The following is a 16,597-nucleotide window of genomic DNA, read 5'->3' on the forward strand; positions in this document are numbered from 1 at the left end:
ATAGGGGCTTCTTAATTTAACACGCAGAATGCCAGGCTTGTTAATGTTATCGCATTGTCAATTTTAAAAGAAACAGTAACTTCAAACTTGCCTGCTACTATACAAAGCCATCCAAGTTGGAATGTCCGGCCAAATGAAATGCTCCTCCTTTCAGTTTTAAAGAGGCGTTGGCACATGCGCAGCCTTGAGCACACACCTAGTATTTTTGAGTCAATATTATCTTGTTTGTTGAAGTTTTCACTGATTAAAATTGGGTAAAGAGAATTTTAACCAATTTAACACAGTTCACTTTACACTACACAATTTATATGGATATAATTACTACCCACAAAAAGTTTTTTACAGTGTATGCTGCAAAATTAGGTCACCATTGGTCTTAGGTTATGACAGTTCAAAAATGCTGCAAAACATCTGTTGACCACTGCTTAAATATATGCCTCTTGAGTGAAATAAAAGTTACTTATTGCACAGTATTTGAATCTTACAGTATTTTTCTGGAAGAATTTAGGAATCTTCTTTGTTTTTGTTATATTACTTATTGGTAGACCCGGTAGCGTTGTCTTCTGATGTTGATTAACTTTAGTTTTACCTCTAGCTCTCACGAGCTCTTTAATGTAAGATGGCACTTACTTGAATATATTTTTCAATTGTATTTTACAGGCTCGGGTGAAAGTACAACAACAGAAGTGGTCAATCCAACAATCAGCCAGGTTGAGGAGAGTCCAATTGCAGCACAAAAAGAAATTATTCCTCCGATTACTTTATTCAGGAAAAAAGTCGGAGGTAAACGTAGACGCAAGCTAAAGGTTCAACCAAAAAGTGACAACCAAGATATCATCACTGCTGAAAAACAACCTCCCTTTTCTCCACTGACCAATTTGGAGCATGAGCTCTCATTGGGTGAGATATGTACGAGTTTAAGAATTGTTCATGCTTAATCTCATTATGTCATACAGTGCCTGCCAAAGGCATAGGCACCCCTGCAATTCTCTGAGATAATGCTCAATTTCTCCCAGAAAATGATTGCAATTACAAATGCTTTGGTTGTAATATCTTCATTTACTTTGCTATCAATGAAAAAACACACAAGAGAATGGAAAGAAAAATTAAATCATTATCATTCTTCACAAAACTCCAAAAATGGGCCGGACAGAAGTATTGGCCCCCTTTGAAAAATCATGTGATGCGTCTCTCATTTGTGTAATTAACAGCACCTGTTACTTACTTGATCACATTTGCAGTCAAGCTGTCCTGCAGTTCGAGGGTACAACAGTTTAAACCCGTACTGTCCATCGGCGTCTGAATTAAAAGGGACTCTATGGTAGGATACCCAGGAAGACCCCCCTTCTGACCCAGAGACATAAAAAAGCCAGGCTGAAATTTGCCAAACTTACCTGAGAAACCCAAAAATGTTTTGGAAGGATGTTCTCTGGTCAGATGAGACAAAAGTAGAGCTTTTTGGGAAAAGGCATCAACATAGTTTACAGGGGAAAAAAAACGAGGCCTTCAAAGAAAAGAACAAGGTCCCCACAGTCAAACATGGTGGAGGTTCCCTTATGTTTTGGGGTTGCTTGGCTGCCTTTGGCACTGGACTGCTTGACCGTGTGCATGGCATTATGAAGTCTGAAGACTACCAACAAATTTTGCAGCAAAATGTTGGGTCCAGTGTGAGAAAGCTGGGTCTCCCTCAGAGGTAATGGGTCTTCCAGCAGGACAATGACCCAAAACAAACTTCAAAAATCACTAGAAAATGGTTTGAGAGAAAGCACTGGAGACTTCTAAAGTGGCCAGCAATGAGTCCAGACCTGAATCCCATAGAACAGCTGTGGAGAAATCTGAAAATGGCAGTTTGGAGAAGGCACTCTATAATTCTCAGAGACCTGGAGCAGTTGGCTAAAGAAGAACGGTCCAAATTTCCAGCAGAGCATTGTAAGAAACTCATTGATGGATACCGGAAGCGGTTGTTCAGTTATTTCGTCTATAGGTTATGCTACCAAGTATTAGGCTGAGGTTGCCAATACTTTTGCCTGGCCCATTTTTGGAGTTTTTGTAAGGTGATAATGATTTTTTTTTTTTCATTCTCTTTTGTGTTTATTCATTGCAAGCAAAAATAATGAAGATATTACTACCGAAGCATTTGTAATTACAATCATTATCTGGGAGAAATTGAGCATTATCTGACACAATTCGACCAGCAGTGTAAATGTAAAATTGAAGAATTGTATAGCAGTTTTACAGTATTTCAACTAAATCATTTGAGAAATGTTATTTTCTTATTTTTCATTGTGGCAAATATTGGGAGGCACATTGGAGTTATCTTCCGATTTCGATAAAGTCAATCTCTCTCTTTATGTGTGACAGCAACGAAGCAGTTTACCATAATGTTTTTCCAATGGTATTTTTCAGGCAAGGATGAAAGTATGACATCGGAAGTAGTCACTCCAACAATCCCCCAAGTTGAAGAGAGTCCAAACACGTCCCAAACAAAAATTATTCCTCCAATAACTTTAGTAAAGAAAAAACAAGTAAATCGTACCCCACGTAAACGCAAGCTGAAGGCTAACCCAACAAGTGACCTCCAAGACACCATCACTGCTGAACAACAGCCTCCTTTCTCTCTTCTGACTGATTTGGATGATGTCTATACATTTGGTGAGATACTGAATGAGTTTGAGTTGTGGATGCTGATTTACTGATGTTCACTTTGCAAAAAAAAAACAAAAAACAAAACTCAAATCAACATTTGTGTTGGGGTTCCACAATGCAAAAATTGAGTTAAACCCCTGAAGTCAATCACTCCTAAAAAGTATGCTTCTGGAACAGTGGTCGGAAACTAACGGTGTGTGATGCATCATTTAAAACGGAAGCTAATATACAAGGAGTGCACAAGAAGACAACTCTAGTAGCATGGCTTTTGTTTTTGTTTTTTTGTTGTTTTTTTTTTTTTTTATCGCTCGAATTTTTGGGTGGGAATCATTGCGCGATTTTTTTTTTTTTTTTTTTTTTAAACTATATGCCTGTTTTTACACTCCACGTATATACAGTATTTTCTATCAAAAATATGGATTCATGGATTTTAGTTTGCCTATTCAAAAGTTCTGCACAAGTACAGTGACCAAAAAAGTATGGCTAATCGACATGTGCCCTTAACAGAAGACAAAATATTTTTTGAAATAAGGATTTTCAAATATTCAATAAATCTGATAAAATCAAATCTGCATGATTTGGGTACAAACCATGAATCTGTTAGGATATTAAAATGTGCTCCACTGAAACTACAGATGATTGGGGAAAAGCAAAAATGATATTAGATTACGTTTTTCATAAAATCAAACTACAATTATATCATACATTAATGCAACCATTAACTCATTGACACTTCAAATGGATTGGATGTCAAGTAATGCTAAACTGATTGAAATTCACAGCAGAAGGATGATTATTACAGTTGTTTTCCGATATTGACAAGCTCTATTTTTGCTCTTGCTATCAGAAGCTTTTTACTGTAGGATGGCAGGAATGAGCACTTAAAACTGTATGTTTTTCTAATGGTATTTTACAGGCCGGGGTAAAGATACCGCGTCAGAAGTTGTGGCGCCAACAATTGAGCAACTTGAAGAGAGTCCGAAAACAGCACAAACCCAAATTCCTCCTCCAGATATTTTAGCAAGGAAAAAAGTCGCAGTTCGTGCCTCACGTAAACGCAAGGTGAAGGCTACACCAACAAGTGAAGACCAAGACTCTGTCACTGTTGAACAACCGCTTCACTCCTCTCCAATGACTGAGTCAGAGCATAACATTCCAATGGGTGAGTTAAAAATTCAACAGTTGGTGATACTAATGTTTTTTTACTATGCTGCAAACATAGACTTCATTATCAGTTGACTGGGCTCCGCTTATCCGTAGGGGGCACATTTTCAAAAAATTCAAATATTTTCAAAACCCAAGCCGCTAGCGGCCTAAAATCAAAACAGGCACCTTAGTCGTATGTGAGTCTCCATGAGCTGCGACATTAAAAAAAAATTCAAAGTCGTTCCCTAATAAAATCCCGAAAAATGGCTATAAAATTCTCAAATTTTATACTAGATGCACAAAAATCACCTAATGCAGAGATAATCACTTACATTTTCAGGATCAATAGCAATATTCAACATATCATATAAGTACTATAGTAGTATAAGCAACTTAATACTTGAGGAAAGGATGCAGAATCGTCTTAAATTTACTCAACAAAAACAAAATTGGCATTTTTCTATATACAATCACGACTTATGTAGGTTGAATTTCGATGTTACTATTGCCTCAGCACGCAGGCACATCTTGCTGGCTATCTGGCCCTTGTCGTTTTTAGATTGTGAAAATCCAAAGGGGTAGCCATCACAAAACAAAGAGCTTTTTAAGTTGAAAATTATTTTAAATAAATGTGTACATCCCTGAATTTCTTTAGATATGAACATTGAACAGTCTAGATTCTTGGTTAAAAGAAAAAAGCAGGCAGTTATCATTCATTTTATGTAAATATTTCAAGCTAAAGTTACCCTAATTTTTTCCATGCATTTTTTTCACAACGTCTGAAAGTACATGTGTGACGCTATTTTATATAATAATTACCTTAAACCCTCGACCAAATCACTATTGAGACACTCCTGCCTGCTTGTATGCAGTAAAACTGTCCACCTAAATCCGGCGTTTGAACGCAGCGTGGGTTTGTGTTTATTACAGTTAAAGCCACAATCTCTGCCTGTGTCGGCCCCCAAGGGGAAGGCGTGGCGCAATGTTTGTGGGAGCAGTCTTGTCAACTGACAGTAAAGTCTGTTACAAAAGTGAAAGTCCTCATGGGTATTAGTTTGAAAATGCAAAAACTGAGTGAATTCTCTAAAATTCATCACCCCAGAATAATAAGCTTAGTGAGTAGCACAAATCTTCTACGTTGTATAATATAATTAAACAGCTGTGCTGGCTGATATTGCCTCACTACAGTAACCAGTAAATATTTTGTCAAAAGTGGTTCAAAGGGAAGTCAAGCTGGTATACCCTTTGAGGCTTATGAGAGGTCTCTTTCATGTGATTATTTTCTCACTTGCGCAAGAGTAGCTCACATGGCTAACTACAGTAGTCGCGTCAACAGAAACAAAAATAAACTCCCGAAGTTCCCACTGAACCATAAAGAATGAAAAATAATCTTGTACTTCCAAGTAGGCTGCTACATCAACACATCCAACTATGATCATCCTGATCCTTTTAGTTATTACTACGACAAGATGTGAAAAGTGCACCTTTGGATTTAGTTGCAATTTTTTTGGACAGGGCAGACATGAACCGCCATTAGGATTAATTTTAGACCTTTGCTTACCACAAAACTTCTACTGTAATTTCAGTGTCAAGAAAAAATTTCTGTCCATGTCTGATGTGACTAGCTCTACATTATTACTTATTATAAGCTGGCAAAGTTTTTTTTTTGTTTTGTTTTGTTTTTTTTGTTTTTTAAATGGTATCCAAGTCTTTATTTTCTTTAGCCAATGGTTACAAATTGACTGTAAATTGAGGCGGCAATATGCACTTTGGCTTCTCTTGTAAGTACCGGTAGTTGTTATACTGTGAAGATGACGTACTGCACCGGGTAGAATGCTCAATCAAGTAATTTAAAAAAAATAAAAACCTCTTGGATTGGCTGGTGAAAACACAGAAATCACTGGCTCATTGTTTTTAGTTACCGTATTTTCCGCACTATAAGGCGCACCTAAAAGCCTTCGATTTTCTTAAAAGCAGACAGTGCGCCTTTAATACGGATCAATATTGGTTAATCATGGCATGACATTCCCTTCCGCGCAGCACCATCTAGTGGATGTATAATGCAACCCAAACCACTACTACTTCTATTACTGCACCTTATAATATGGTGCACCATATGTGAAAACAGTTTTAAAATAGACCATAGATTCAAGGTGCGCCTTATAGTCCAATGCGCCTTACAGTGCAGAAAATAAGGGAATCATTTGTTTTTATGCATTAGATGACATTTAGTAGACATAGTAGAGTTGTTTTCTGATACTCAATTTTTGACTCATTCGCAAGAGCTCTTTAATTTGTGACACCATTAGTCGGGCTCATACAGAAATATATTTTTCCAATGGTATTTTACAGCATCAGAAGTGGTCACCCCAACAATGTTGCAAGTTGAGGAGAGTCCAAACACGACACAAACCGGGATTCCTCCCCCAATAAGGACAAAAGAGTCAACCCGTTCCACCCGTAAAAGCCAGCCGCAAAAAACAACAAGTGACCACCCTGACACCATCACTGTGGAACAGCAACCTCCCTCGTCCCCAATGACTGACTTGGAGTATGACTTTCCAATGGGTGAGATATGGAAAATTTTTATGCTTATTCTCATATTAGAAAATTAAAGTCCTCTAGGGGTTTGAAAATACAAAAATTATGTGAAACATCAACTACCCCTGAAGGCCCGCTGTAGTATTATACTGTATGTATTATTCATTAACAATGGCAATTAACCCTTAAAGCCCTGAACCTATTTTAGCTGTTTTTAAGTACTTATTTTGCCTCTCTAAACCACGTAAAAAATGTTTATCATGCCCTTTCTTGGTATCACCTTTTTTTTTTTTGGCACAATTTCATGAATATGAAATTATAATATTTCACTATAGCCTACTTTATGACTGACAATGCAACACTCACTAAATTCTTACCAGAAAAAATATATCATTTATTACACTAAAAACTACAAAGATGCTCAATGAACTGTTTTGGAAGTTGAAAAAGTGAACATAGCCGCACACGTGTGGCTGGACGTTATTGGGTGCGCTCGGGCGGGTGTCCCAGTGCCGGGATTGGCGATGGGGCGGCGTAGGGTCGATCGCCAACGGGCTTACACTCACAAGGCATTCACACGATTACTGGGTTCTAGATCACAGAGATGATTTGTGTACACTCTACAACAGGCCCCCCGATGGTGTCAACCGGAAATACATTTAGCTGACAATAGCACCAACATATTAGTAGTTAGTGTAGTTAGGCGTTCAATGTATTTCTTGTTGTTGTTTGTGTTTTTTCTCTTTCTTCTCTTGTGTTTCTTTTCTTCTGTTCCCCCATAACCCCTTCCTGTTCGCTGTTTTGTCGTAATAAATGAGGTATGTTGAATGATCTCAAAGGGAGTATGTCAGACTCTCAATGCGAAACATTAAAACTGTTCAGGCTACCCGGGCACTTAGACTTCCATTCTCCGTGTCAAACAGATGAACAGGACTGGTTAAAAAAAAAAAAAAAATGAACATAAAGTGCAAACTTGAATACAGTTAGTCCCCGGGTTAAGACGTACCTGACTTAGGTGATTTCGACTTTATGATGCTGGAATCTCGTCCGCCATTTTGTCTCGAGTCGTTTTTTTTTTTTTTTTTTTTTTTTAAGTCGCGTACAGTGTCTCTTGCATCTTATTGTTTAGTTTATTTTAATAATATAGCATGTAATACACATTTTTTGATATTTAGGGGGTATATAGGGGTACTTAGAGTGGGCTTGATATGACAAAAATTGTTATTACGATAAAAATGTTCTTATTAGTCGAAGTGGATCATTATCATGATAATAATCAATTCTTTTATCTTTTAAATTTGAAGTATTGATTTTTGCCTCTGAGTGAATCTTGACAAAACCAGATGCTGCTCTAACCGATCTTTAATGTCTGAACAAAGATGCATGGTGACGAACTACTACACAGCATTTCACAAATATGAGGAACATTGTTTATAATTAAAAGTTAACAAAGTGCACAAAATCTGAGGTAGACATTCAACCCCCCCCCCCCAAAAAAAAAAAACATAAATAGGAAAACTAATTTTAATTTACAGTCAGCTACATGTTCAAGCCTTCTGTGCATGAAGCTGAGGGTGTTTGGCAATGTCCACAAAATAAATAGACAAAAGAAAATGTTCAGTTACAAAAATGAGCATTAGTGCCCCCCCCTTCTCTCCGGTGTTCGGGTCAAGAGAGTCTGGCTGCAGCCCTCCTCTCTCAGTACCCTGCGCCGCTCGTCTCAGTACCCATCCCGCAGACAGGAAGTGACGCAATATTGCAGCTCTCAGACCGGAAATGACAACATGAAGCAGTGCTCGAGCTCCGAGCTTCCGGTTTTATCGTAATAGTTAGCGTCCATTCGAACGTAAATACTAGTTTGCTTTGCTTTTCGCACGTCTTTTATTTTCGGTTTCAGCATCATTCATTATTATGTAAATAATAATTTATTTCCATGCTCCTTAAATTGATTTGGTGAAATCGGGAGATTAACTCTTTAAGCGCGGTCAGTTTGTTAAAGCCTGCTGATTTTACCAAAATGAAAAACACGGTTACAGTACATCAAAATTAAAATACACACTACTGCAATAAAGGTTTAATTAGTGACTGCAAGATCGCCTGTGACCTATCACAGTGTGTACTTTAGTTTGTCAATTGTAAAATATACTCCAATTGAGAATTATTAGAAATTGCTGTCATCCTTACATTTTTATGAACGGACACATTAATATAGCTTCATTACAATTTAATGTATCAAAAACGTAATATTCTCTCAATGTTGCAACCAAACCAATTTTGTCTTTCATTTTGCTACTTAAATTCATTCATGTGGGTGAAGATCCAAATTAACTAATTCAGAAACTATATTAAACTTTCTGCTCCAGGAAAGGCACCTTTATTTCAAACAGAAATGACAAAATAGTTATCATGTGTTAGTTGTTTTTTTCTTTTATCCCAGACAATAGTTGTAGGTTGTTTTAATTACCTGACATTTTTCGGCAAGCACTCCCGCCTTCATCACAGGTAATTAAAACTACCTACAACTAACATCTCGGATAAAAGAAAAAAACAACAACTAATTTATAAGTGTAGAAAAATGAACTCAATACAACCAGTTCTAATGTGGTAAACTTTATTTTTTTAGTTTATTTTTTATTATTATTGAGAGAATACCAGATATTTTCTTTAGTCAACAATCTCCTCAAAAAAGGTATATCCATCTTCCAGATGGTTGAAACAGAACTTGAATGGCTCCAAGACATTGTAGTTCGTGCTCATCCTCTTCCATCTGCAGGATGCTTGGGAACTCCTACTGCATTGATTCCACCCCCCCCCCCCCCCCCCCCAGCCCTGTCTGAGGCTTTTGTGCTGTCTTGCACAATCCTTTTTCGAAAACTGTTCATTGGAAAAGAGAAAGAAAAGAGCTATTTGAATATTACATAAGTAAAATAAAAATGATACTTTGTTAATTTTATACTTGATTTTTCTTTTCAGGCATTGCATTAAACTAGGTATATAAACAATCTTACCATTTTTCCCACCATATCTTTTTGGAGTGGCCCACCACTAACTTGAAGGAGCTGTGGTTGCACCTCTTCCTAAAAATAAATCAGTGAATAAAGGGGGGCGTGTTCAAAAGTGCGTCAGAGTAATGGACACTAAAAAGTCTTTAAAAGCTGACCTCAGCAATTATATTCAAATTTCATTTCTGTAACTGATAGACTGGTGGCACTTCACCCTGCAGTAATGCTTTTGCCTCATCTGTCCAATGGGCAAACTCTTTCCTGTGGCTCACATAAGTTGAAAAAATTAAAAAATAAGTATTCCACATTTTCCAACAAAGAATTAAGGTGCTGTGCACCTACTTTCCTATGAATGCCATATCAACAGTTTCAAAGACTTACCATGCACCCAAGTTTGAAATTGTCCACTAGCAATATACACCACCACTTCCTCAGAGTTGGCATATCAGTCTAACAAAAATTAAAAACAAGTGTAAATAAAGAATAACGACAAGGATATTTTGTAGCCCAATTTGAATGATTCGGTGAACTTCATTTTACAATGGTTAAACTCAAAGAGAGCATCCAGAACAGTGCAAAGAGCATATTACAAATGGATAAATGAATACAAATATCACAGAGGACAAAATTGGACAGTTAAACTCACCTACCATCAACATGAAGATGCCACAGTCCTTCCCCTATGGCTGTCCCGGAAAACCCTAACGTAAAAATTTAACCGAGTCACTTCCTTCAAGTTTTGAATCAATGAATATACACACTTTTACAAATACCTCTATTTCACTTCCAATCCTCTCTTTCCATGTCCCCCAGTTGATTGACTGTCAACGTTTTCTGCAATTGAAAATATAGGTTTATATTAAATACAGTAGTTAAACAATTACAAACGTGTTTCCATGCATAAGAACACCAACCAGTCAGGTTTAAATGATTCATGCAAACAAAACAAGGGCGTAGGTTTGCATAGGGACGGTAGGGACATAACACGACCAACTTTTCAGGATGCTAAAGTTGTCCCCACCAACTTTTGAGCAACCTTATTTGCATTATATTCGTCCCTACCAATGTTGAGACCGGGCCAACGCCCTTGAAACAAAACATTCGCAATTTTAGAGTGGCATTTTAGAATTTTGCTTCAAATGATTGGATGAATCATCTGGAGTGCAATTCTGCTTTAATTGAAGGGGCAACATAAAAGGATCGACTGGAACATACCTTCAAAACCAAACAAGGCTATTCTGGATCATCATGGAAACGCCATGCCAATATGAATGGATACTGAATTTCATTAGAGATAACAATAGTTCTCTGATCTCATGATTGGATCTGTTTTTCTTCCCATAAATAATTGGAATTTGGATCATTTAATTTGTTATGATTTGACTGTTCTTTGAAAATGAACCAATGCTCCAAGTTATAGTTGTTACTAATCAGCCTTACAGGCAAATGCATGTGTGGGTCACATCCTGTAGGCTTTCACCATGTTGCAACAACATAGGGGTCAGCCACAAATATGGTCCTTCCCTGAAAAATACATAATCTATACACACAGACATATGTTATATAAATACAAACGTACGCAGACACCTACATGAGCCCATACAAGCATTCTGTAGGCTACATAGTTAAAATAATATCCTACACACGCCAAAAAATACTTTTTTATACCTTTGAATGAGCTACTTCTTAGACAAGTTATAAATATGCATTTCATATCTGCAAAAAAACAAACACAAAAGTTACATTTTACTTAATTGTACAAGTGACATTGTTCTTTAGAGAAACTAAATCCTCAAAATTCACAGTTGATTCCATTTCATTGTTCAGGCCAACGTTCCAAAAGTCAGCACGTGTCAATCAAACTTTCTTTTTTTAGACAATCAACACCATTTCTGGCCTCTTTATATTCAAAATTTGCATAAGCTAATGAGAATGTTGATTGGTTAAATAAACAAAGAGTAAATAATCAATTATGTCCAATTGTTAACTAATATAAGGAATAATAAGCCTATCCAGATTTCCACTGAGCACAACATTTGTCTCAGACATAAAAACATACCAGCCGTTCCTGGGCAGGATGAGTTTGAACCGTCCATGAAGCTCGGCATGGTCTTATATTGTCACCATTGGTCCTGTCTGCACAGTGGGTTTTACAGTGTTCGATGTCTATCAAAAAAAAGTGTTCAGCACAGTCCAAAATCTAAAGTACATTACTACTTATGCTACTTACTTCCATTTGGATCTGTGTGACATCCCTGTATCTGCATGGGAAGACTACCATTTGGGGGTCGTGATTTAGTTTCTTCCCAATGGGGTGGTGATCTTGGAGCTAGTAAAAAAAAAACAAAATAATGAAAAAATATATAGCTAAGCAGAGTAACAATATCAAGAAAAAATTACAACCTTGTCCTATTTGGATCATGTGACAACATTCAAACTACAAAGGACCAGACAAAACAAATGAAGGCAAAACAACAATACCATACAACAACAAAAACAGCGAGCTGCGAATTGCAGGCATGTACATAATGAAAAATAAGAGTGCAATATAATGCACAAAGAAGACTGTTCATTGTGAAAAAAAAAAAGTAAAAAGCATTAGCAGCATTAGCCAAATCGCTGCTGAATTCATCAGTACGTATTAAACAATATAAGTAGAGCAAAGTCACATGCAGTTAGTAAAGGAAGACATTATTTACATTACATTAAGAATACTAGATATAAGTACGGTCTTTTCAACTCAGAATAAACACTTCATATTTTCACCGCAAGTGTTGTTTAACTATTTAACATTTTTAAACATGCATACGCTTTTAAAAAACTTTTTTTCAGTGCGGCCATTTACCGTGTTTTCTTCGCGAGAGGTGAAATAACGTAACTTGTTTTCGTCGCAAGGGTTGACGACATTTCCGGTCTGAGGGGACTGAGAGCTGCGGTATTGCGTCATTTCCTGTCTGCGGGATGGGTACTGAGAAGAGCGGCGCAGGGTACTGAGAGAGGCGGGCTGCAGCCAGACTCCTCTCGTTCGGGTGGTGTAATTACAGGTTTAATCTGAAGTGATGAACCCAGAGAACAGTCAAGGCACTGTTACTAGTCTAGTGAGGGTTCAGAATACACTGAGACAACACTAGGCTGTTCATCAAAACAAAGTACAACAACCTTACACTGACCAGACTACAGGAATCTAGCTGTGCAATGCTACATTAAATCTGTCATCTGATCACGAAGACTTAACTATGATTTGTGACACAGTAAGAGGCTTATCCTTATTTAGGACTGTTTTAATTATCAGTCACTGTCTAATTGGCAAATAAACAAATTGGAGTTTTATTTGACCAACAAAACATTTTTGGTTTTGTCCGTTGCCAGTTAATGTTATGGATTTTTCTTTGTTGTTTTTGAAGATCCGTCAGAGCTGAAGACATCAACCCCCCAGCGAGGAGTGAAAAGACCTCGAGAGGGTTTTTCTGGTCGGAAGCGGGTAAGAAGGCACCACTGACCGGCAGCGCTGCAGTATATTTTAATATACCCCTCTCCTATCAGCTTCCTGTAACAAAATAATGAATCAGTGTTGTTTTTGGCAGCCCTTTTAATTTTCGTCTTCGTCTTTTGGGCGATAATACTTATTAGTGTTTGTCTTCATCTAGTGTTTTTTGATGAAAACTCAAGACTAGTTTTGTCTAGTTTTAGTCGACGTTTACTAAAAATGTTTTCATCTGTAAAATTAAAAAAATAATAAAATAAAATAAAAAATAAAGGTTTCCAACTATTTCGAATGAACATTGACAGACGAGCACATATTGTAGAATCTACAAGGACAACGCCAACTTGATGATAATACACACTCCGCAGGAAAACAGTATATTATTTTCAATGAGTTGTACCCACCTGGACACCAAGAACTGTATGTATAAAAAACATTTAAAAATTGTCTGAAAGTTTAAGCAGACGCTTGCTGTTAGCATTAGCCCAATGCTAACGCGAATGCTATGCTAGCGCTACGAGTTATATTTAGTGTGTGATGATCACTTAGCTCAGACCTTTGAAGGCCAAAGCAACATTGTATATGCTCTATGGCCAAGATAAAAGAACACATCTTACTGTGTGTCCAAGCTGGAGGACAGGAGACGACACTGGTGAGTCGGTGGGAGGGGCAGCACGTCACGTGTAACACAACCAGACAGTGCTACGGTGCAGGCTAACTACACATTAAATGTCACACATTGTGAACATGTGACAGAAACTATGCCGCATTTTTTTCTCGTTCTCGTCTCGTCAGACGAAAACTGGCATTTGTTTCATTATGTTTTAGTCTCCCAAAACACGTTTTACCTCGTTATCGTCTCATCGTCATGCTCTCACTGCTCGAACTGTACAGACGCGCATTCTGAGCTCCTGAAGGGCACGCTCCTATCTTGACTGATAAGCGCTCAGGGCCGGGACCAGCCTGAAAAATACGACTCCAGTATGGCTCGGAAAACTCTGAAACCTGAGGATCTCGATGAAGTTAAATCTTCCATCCAGAAAATAGTGGCCTCTCTGGCCCCTCTGACGAACCTGGAGGCTTCTCTGACTAACCTGATTCAAGGCCAGAATCAGGAAGTCATGAAAGAATTACAGTTGATGCGCGCTGAAAACGTGAAGCTCAAGCAATTGATTGAGGAGAAGGAGGCTCGCATCAAAAGGCTGGAAATTCTGGCTGATGATCTCGACCAAGGAAGACGCGCAAATGATCTCATCATCTCTGGATTACAACTGACGCCCAGATCATATGCCGAGGCAGCTAGCCCACCTGTGGCTCAACAGGCAATTGCCAAGCTGCAAGAATTTGGAATAAAGGTGGACCCGCAGGACATCCGCCACTGCTTTCTGCTCCCAACTGGGGGGGGGGGACCCGGCGATGGTGGTCGTGAAGTTGGCAGACCACAAGAGCAAGGTTGCCTTGCTTGACCAGCGCCACCACCTGAAAGGAACAAAGATTTTTCTGAATGACAACTTGACTCGCAGAAATGCCCAAATAGCGAGAAAAGCACGTCAACTCAAAAAAGAGGGGAAAATTGCCAGCACCTGGGTCTCTGATTGCAAAATCCTTGTCAAGTCGCAAGACATGAAGATAAGAGTTGTGAGAAGCCTGGAAGAGCTGACCTCATTCGAAAATTAATGATGACACCTGTTACCACCTTTCTGGATGACCAGATTGATGAGTACCATGATGACCCAACTGATAATCTTGATCCTGACCTCAACTTTTACAATAACATGTCGAACAACTGTAAGTACTACACAGCGGAACAGTACTACACAGAGCTTTAATAACAAGTTTGATGTTATTGCCGTCTCAGAAACCCGGCTTAGGGAAAACAAAGAAACTGACTTTAATTTGCACGGATACAACATTGCTATGATATCACCGACCATCTGCCTATCTTCACAAACTACACTCCACGCAACCACTGCGTAAATCCGACAAAGACAGTGTACAAAAGAATTAGAACTGATCAAAACATTGAAAACATGAAAAAAGATCTCTAAACTCAAGACTGAAATGTTTACAATGCAAACAATGTGAATGCAGCTTATGGGTGCTTATGAATACACTTCAGCACGATAAGCACTGCCTGATTAAGTTGACTCCCACGAGACAAAGAATGCAAAACAAACCTTGGATGACCAAGATGCTTATCAACACTTGCAAAAGAAAACAGCTCTTTATATCTTTGTTTTTGTTTTTTGATTTGTTATATTCTGCCAATCTTGTTTGTAGTTTATTCGTTGACGCCAGTGCTTGAGACAGCTATCATTTACCACACAATGAATTATACCTATCACTGGAGATGCACTGCTGAAGTAATGTGATAGTTTGATAGGTGTTTTATGGAATGTACAATGTAGTGTCTTGTAAAAATAGATAAGTAGTTTTATTGAGCGTTAGTGTATGTTAAAGTTGGACACTTCTATGATGAAGTAGAATGTAATTCTAATGTATTTGAAAGCTTTTTATTTAACATTGCAAGGTGAAAGAATATCAAACACTAAAACTAAATTTTGACTGTGCGTCCCGGGTTGTTGGGGGACGGGTATCGATAAGCATATGCTTTTCCCCTTCTTTCCTTTGTCTGTCATCGTCTTTCTCGGGCAAATTCCACATTCTGAAACTATCAATGATTATGATGATGATGATGACAATGACAATAAAGTCATTCATTCATTAAAAAAGTGTTCATTGACGAAATATTTTCACTATCGTTACTATCGTTGTCGTTGATGGCGTACCACAAGCAACATGTCACTTTTGCGCTTCAATATTAATGACGTTAGCAATTGTGGCTTGGCGGGTCAACCTCCCGTTTGTCCCTAGTAGTAAATGAATGTAAATAGTGTACGAACAAGATGTTTAGTGAGCTAAACCTGCCAATTCTGTCTGAAAATAATGTCCCTGGTGCCAAATTCACTGGTAAAGATGTGGAAGAACATACAAATGTGTTTTTTATCAACACCTTTTTCTTGTGTGCATTGCCTTACGCCACTGACAATGACATTCTCCTGTTTCAACAATCTATCTTTTATTACCATATGCGCTGTCTTTTTTATATATTATATCCCCTGGTTGTCTTACGTCTCCGACCGTTCTTGGGGGCAATTTACATTTCTATTTTTGTGCAGCGATCGCAAATGCTACTCAGTGACAGCCAACGAACACTTTTAATTTTTTCATCAATAACAAATCTTAATTCTATATTTTATTTACACTTCCCTTTACTAAAGTTGTTTTATTTTACAACAGAAAAGGTAACAGTGGCAGTCAGACACCATTTTAATTTTTTTCAGGTCATTCTTTGTCAGAAAGAAACAGCCACGCTAACAAATAAGTAAAAATATCAAAATGGCTTACCTCTTCATCCTCTGAAGGATCTTGGCCCCCAACAAAATGTTGACTGCATATGAAATGTGAATGGCTTCACCTTGCTGGCGTTAAACTGGTCTTTTGGACGTCCGCGCAAGTTGATCCATTCTTCACATTTTTTCTTCAGTTATTTGCTTTCGGGAAATGTATGAAGAAAACATCCTTCGAATGTCTTAATGTCAAGGATCGTTTCTACACGTTCCATAACAGCAGTGTTTAATCGGCATGTTCTTTCTTGAACGATTACCGGAGAAAACAAGCAAAAATAATGTGGTTTAAATGCGGGGGCGTGTCTATAATGTCCCACTTCCGCGTTACGATGGCGACGTCACGGTCTAAAGATTTGTGCGGTACGCTG

The 16,597-nt window shown here is 37.9% G+C and overlaps 1 protein-coding gene and 1 long non-coding RNA gene across 4 annotated transcripts in view; one reads left to right on the forward strand and one right to left on the reverse strand.

Annotated features, from left to right (window-relative positions):
* LOC130930984 (zinc finger MYM-type protein 4-like) overlaps positions 1–16,597 on the forward strand; it is a 73,921-nt gene that overhangs the window by 44,201 nt on the left and 13,123 nt on the right. For both annotated transcript variants that reach the window (XM_057859389.1, XM_057859388.1), the window contains exons 27-31: positions 661–900; positions 2,407–2,652; positions 3,563–3,808; positions 6,145–6,360; positions 12,740–12,816. In XM_057859389.1, coding sequence (XP_057715372.1) covers positions 661–900; positions 2,407–2,652; positions 3,563–3,808; positions 6,145–6,360; positions 12,740–12,816 — 1,025 coding nt within the window. The remainder of the gene's footprint in view (positions 1–660; positions 901–2,406; positions 2,653–3,562; positions 3,809–6,144; positions 6,361–12,739; positions 12,817–16,597) is intronic.
* On the reverse strand, positions 11,213–12,251 carry LOC130930985 (uncharacterized). 2 transcript variants are annotated; one of them, XR_009067151.1, is made up of 3 exons: positions 11,739–11,837; positions 11,566–11,664; positions 11,213–11,501 (listed from the first exon to the last, which is right to left on the reverse strand). It is a non-coding gene; the product is annotated as an uncharacterized LOC130930985 (long non-coding RNA). The 2 variants fall into 2 exon arrangements; XR_009067150.1 differs by lacking the exon at positions 11,739–11,837 and adding an exon at positions 12,181–12,251 and having other exon boundaries at positions 11,214–11,501.

The sequence above is a fragment of the Corythoichthys intestinalis genome, chromosome 15 (assembly GCF_030265065.1).
Source record: "Corythoichthys intestinalis isolate RoL2023-P3 chromosome 15, ASM3026506v1, whole genome shotgun sequence".
In the NCBI taxonomy this organism is placed as follows: Eukaryota; Metazoa; Chordata; class Actinopteri; order Syngnathiformes; family Syngnathidae; genus Corythoichthys; species Corythoichthys intestinalis.